At 33.6% G+C, this 3,404-nt stretch overlaps 1 protein-coding gene across 2 annotated transcripts in view; it reads right to left on the reverse strand.

Moving 5' to 3' along the window:
• LOC102773004 (solute carrier organic anion transporter family member 1B3) overlaps positions 1 to 3,404 on the reverse strand; it is a 50,418-nt gene that overhangs the window by 43,719 nt on the left and 3,295 nt on the right. For both annotated transcript variants that reach the window (XM_006773153.2, XM_015570092.1), the window contains one exon: positions 3,250 to 3,398. In XM_006773153.2, coding sequence (XP_006773216.1) covers positions 3,250 to 3,333 — 84 coding nt within the window. In that variant the 5' untranslated portion in view covers positions 3,334 to 3,398. The remainder of the gene's footprint in view (positions 1 to 3,249; positions 3,399 to 3,404) is intronic.

The following is a 3,404-nucleotide window of genomic DNA, read 5'->3' on the forward strand; positions in this document are numbered from 1 at the left end:
CGCTGCAAGAGTCAAGGCAAGCCACCGTGGCTACGAGGCCAAGCCCCTTGCACGAATTTCATGCACAGGGCCTCTAGTGAAAAAATAAAAAGCCTAAATATATCTAAATCTAGTGAGGAGATTGAAGCAGTAATAAAAAGAAAACTTCCAACAAAGAAAGCCCACGACTAGATGGCATTACTGGAGATTCTGTCAAACATGTAAAGGAAAATTAATGCTAATCCTTCTCAAACTCTTCCAAAGAATCAAAGAGGATGGAACATTTTCAAATTCATTCCATCATGCCATATTACCCTCTTATTAAAACCAGAAAGACATCACACAGATCAAAAAGAAACCTACAGATCAATATCCCTGATGAATATTAATGCAAAAATCTTCAACAAAATACTAGAAAACAGAATCCAATAACACATTAAGAAGATCATACACTTTGACCAAGTGGAATTTATACCTGGAATGCACATTTGGTTCATATGAAAATCAACCAGAGTATCACATTAACAAAATGAAAGACAAAACCATGTGATCATAGTAACAGGTGCAGAAAAGCAATGGACAGAATTCAACACCCTTTCATGATAAAAACACTCAACAAATTAGGAACAGAAGAAAGTACCTCCACATAATAAAAGCCATATTTGATAAGCACATAGTTGACATCATACTCAACGGTAAAACACTGAAAAGGCAGGGATGCCAATTCTGTCCTCTTCTATTCAACAGAGTTAGTACTGGAAGTTCTAACCAGAATAACTTAGGAAGAAAAATAAATAAAATGTAGACAGTTCATAAGTGAAGAAGTAAAATTGTCCATTTTCTATATGTAGAAAACTCTAAAGACTCCACAAACAAGAACTAATAAATTCATTCAGTAAAGATGTAGAATACAAAATCAACACTGAGAAAGTTGCATTTGTATACACATCAGTTGCATTTCTGTGCACTAACAATAAAATTATCTGAAAAGAAATTAGGAAAATAATCATTTACATGACAAAATATCAAGAAGTCTAATGATGCCAAGTGCTGGAATGAACATGTATCCTGATTTTTCTCTTATAAATTCCTTATAATCATGTAAATTAGTGTGACCACTTAAATAACAATTTAGCATTACCTTGTAAAATTGAATATTTTACACACTTGCAATTTCAATCAAAGGTAATCGCAAGGAAAACTATGGGCATACCAGGAGATATGCATGAGAATATTATTTATAATATCAAATCCCTGAAAACAATCTAAATGCCCATAGAGAAATAAATTGTTATATTCATATAGCAACATTATATATAGTATTAAAATGTACAGATCACTTCTATGTGAATAAACAATTTAATAAGATATCTATATAGATATAGATATATATAATATCTATATCTATATCATCTATATCTATCTATCTATATGTATATATCTATATATCTATATCTATCTATCTATCTATCTATCTATCTACCTTTCTATTGATTTTTCGAGACAGTGGAAGTAGTATCTGGCTGACAGAATTGGGGTAAGAAATTATGGTAGAAATCCAAGAAGTAAATAGAAGTAAATAAATTTAAGTAAAACACTAGAATAGTGCCTGGCATATAGTAAGTGTTCCATAAATTTTTAGCTCTTATTGTTACTATTGCTTCTCTGATCTTCATTATTGGTCTGCAATTAACTTTATACACACTGCTAATTTGTTAACTTTTTTAAAAAATACCTTTCTATTGATTTTTCGAGACAGTGGAAGGGAGAGGGAGAGAGAAACATTGATGCGAGTGACAGACATCGATTGAGTGCTTCCCACATGCACCCAGACCAGGGCTGGGAGCCTGCAACCGAGGCACGTGCCCTTGACTGGAATTGAACCCGGGACCCTTCAGTTAGCAGGCCAATGCTCTATCCACTGTGCAAACCCGCTAGAGCTAACTTGCTAACTTTTCTCCAAATACTACAAGGGACCACTCTGTTTATTTGCTTCAGCCAGTGTGTTGTTGCTTTGTTATGCATGTGCAAATAAAACCACTGTATCCCTCAATATTTAAAAGCAGAAACAATCTAGCATAGCATATTACCCCCAGGCAGAAGAATGTAATACAATTGCCTTAACCAATACTTTTTCCTTGTGACTGCCGTTCTGCTTAAATATTATTCAAATATTTCATCAGAACAGACTTTACCAGCAATTTCTAAAAACAAACAAAAGTCATGTTTCCTGGACAAAGTTAAAATAGACCTTACATAACATGACTGGACTTGAGAACGATCTCTGTGGTCTTTTTTAAAAATTGAATTTATTGGGATGATCCTGGTCTACAAAAACCTTACAGGTCTCAAGTGTACATTCAACAAAACATCTTCACACTGCATTGTGTGCCCATCGCCCCAAGCAAGATCTCCTTTCTTCCCCATTCTCCCCAGCCTTCCTTTGTCCACCTCCATCTCAGCTTGATAAGACAACAAATTTGACTTAGGAAAACTAAACTGGGAGTCAAAAGTCAGCTGTGATTCTTTTTATTTCCCCACAACCTCCCTAATGGGGTTTAAAGGCTTTGACTTGGGTTCAAGGGTTTTCAATTTACTAGTTAGATGACATGAGGCAAATATTCAGTGTCTCCGAGTCTTGGTAACTTCAAGGAGTACTTTTTCATGAAAACCCCTAATATGGTCTATATTATTTAATGCCTCACAGTTTTGCGACAAAAGCAAGATTATTACTTTTGCTAACTTTTACATGGAAAAATTCAATGGCTTTCTTAAGTCAGAAGCTAGGCCAGGTTTTTCAATTGTTATTGCAGATCTCTTTCCCATCAGACAATATGTAAGTTATCAAAATAAAAAATGCTGGTCTCTAAAAAGTCAAGATTACAAAGTAATTCACAACACTGAGTAATCTTCTCTGCTTATAGGTCAATTATAGACTATTTTTACGTATCCATTATCCAACAATTTTATTTTAATCACATTTACAAATATCTTTTGGCCCATCAAGAACCAAAGAAAACATATCAAATTATCTCTAAATATTTAACATTAATAAACTCTTAGCCATCAGAAACATTACCAAATATATTTTTCAGATTTAAAACTGATTTAAATCAAGATACGGATAACTCTTTTAATATTTCAATGTATGCTTCAGTTGAAAATTAATTTGAAGTATAATGTTCTTTTTTAAAGACTGGTTGCCTTTTATTGAAAGGAAAAAATCTCCCTTTCACTTATTTTAGTTTGAAAACATGAAACTCATTCCACCTTGAATCCATCGCAGCATTTACTTTTTCCTTTCCTTGATGGTTGTGCCTCTGCTGTCTTATTCAAATCTTGATTTGGGTCCATCGTTGAACTCCAGATATTATGTGACTATTTTCAATTGTCCCAGATGTTTTGTTAAAAACAATGACCTATTC

The sequence above is a fragment of the Myotis davidii genome, unplaced genomic scaffold (genome assembly GCF_000327345.1).
Source record: "Myotis davidii unplaced genomic scaffold, ASM32734v1 scaffold346, whole genome shotgun sequence".
Taxonomy (NCBI): domain Eukaryota; kingdom Metazoa; phylum Chordata; class Mammalia; order Chiroptera; family Vespertilionidae; genus Myotis; species Myotis davidii.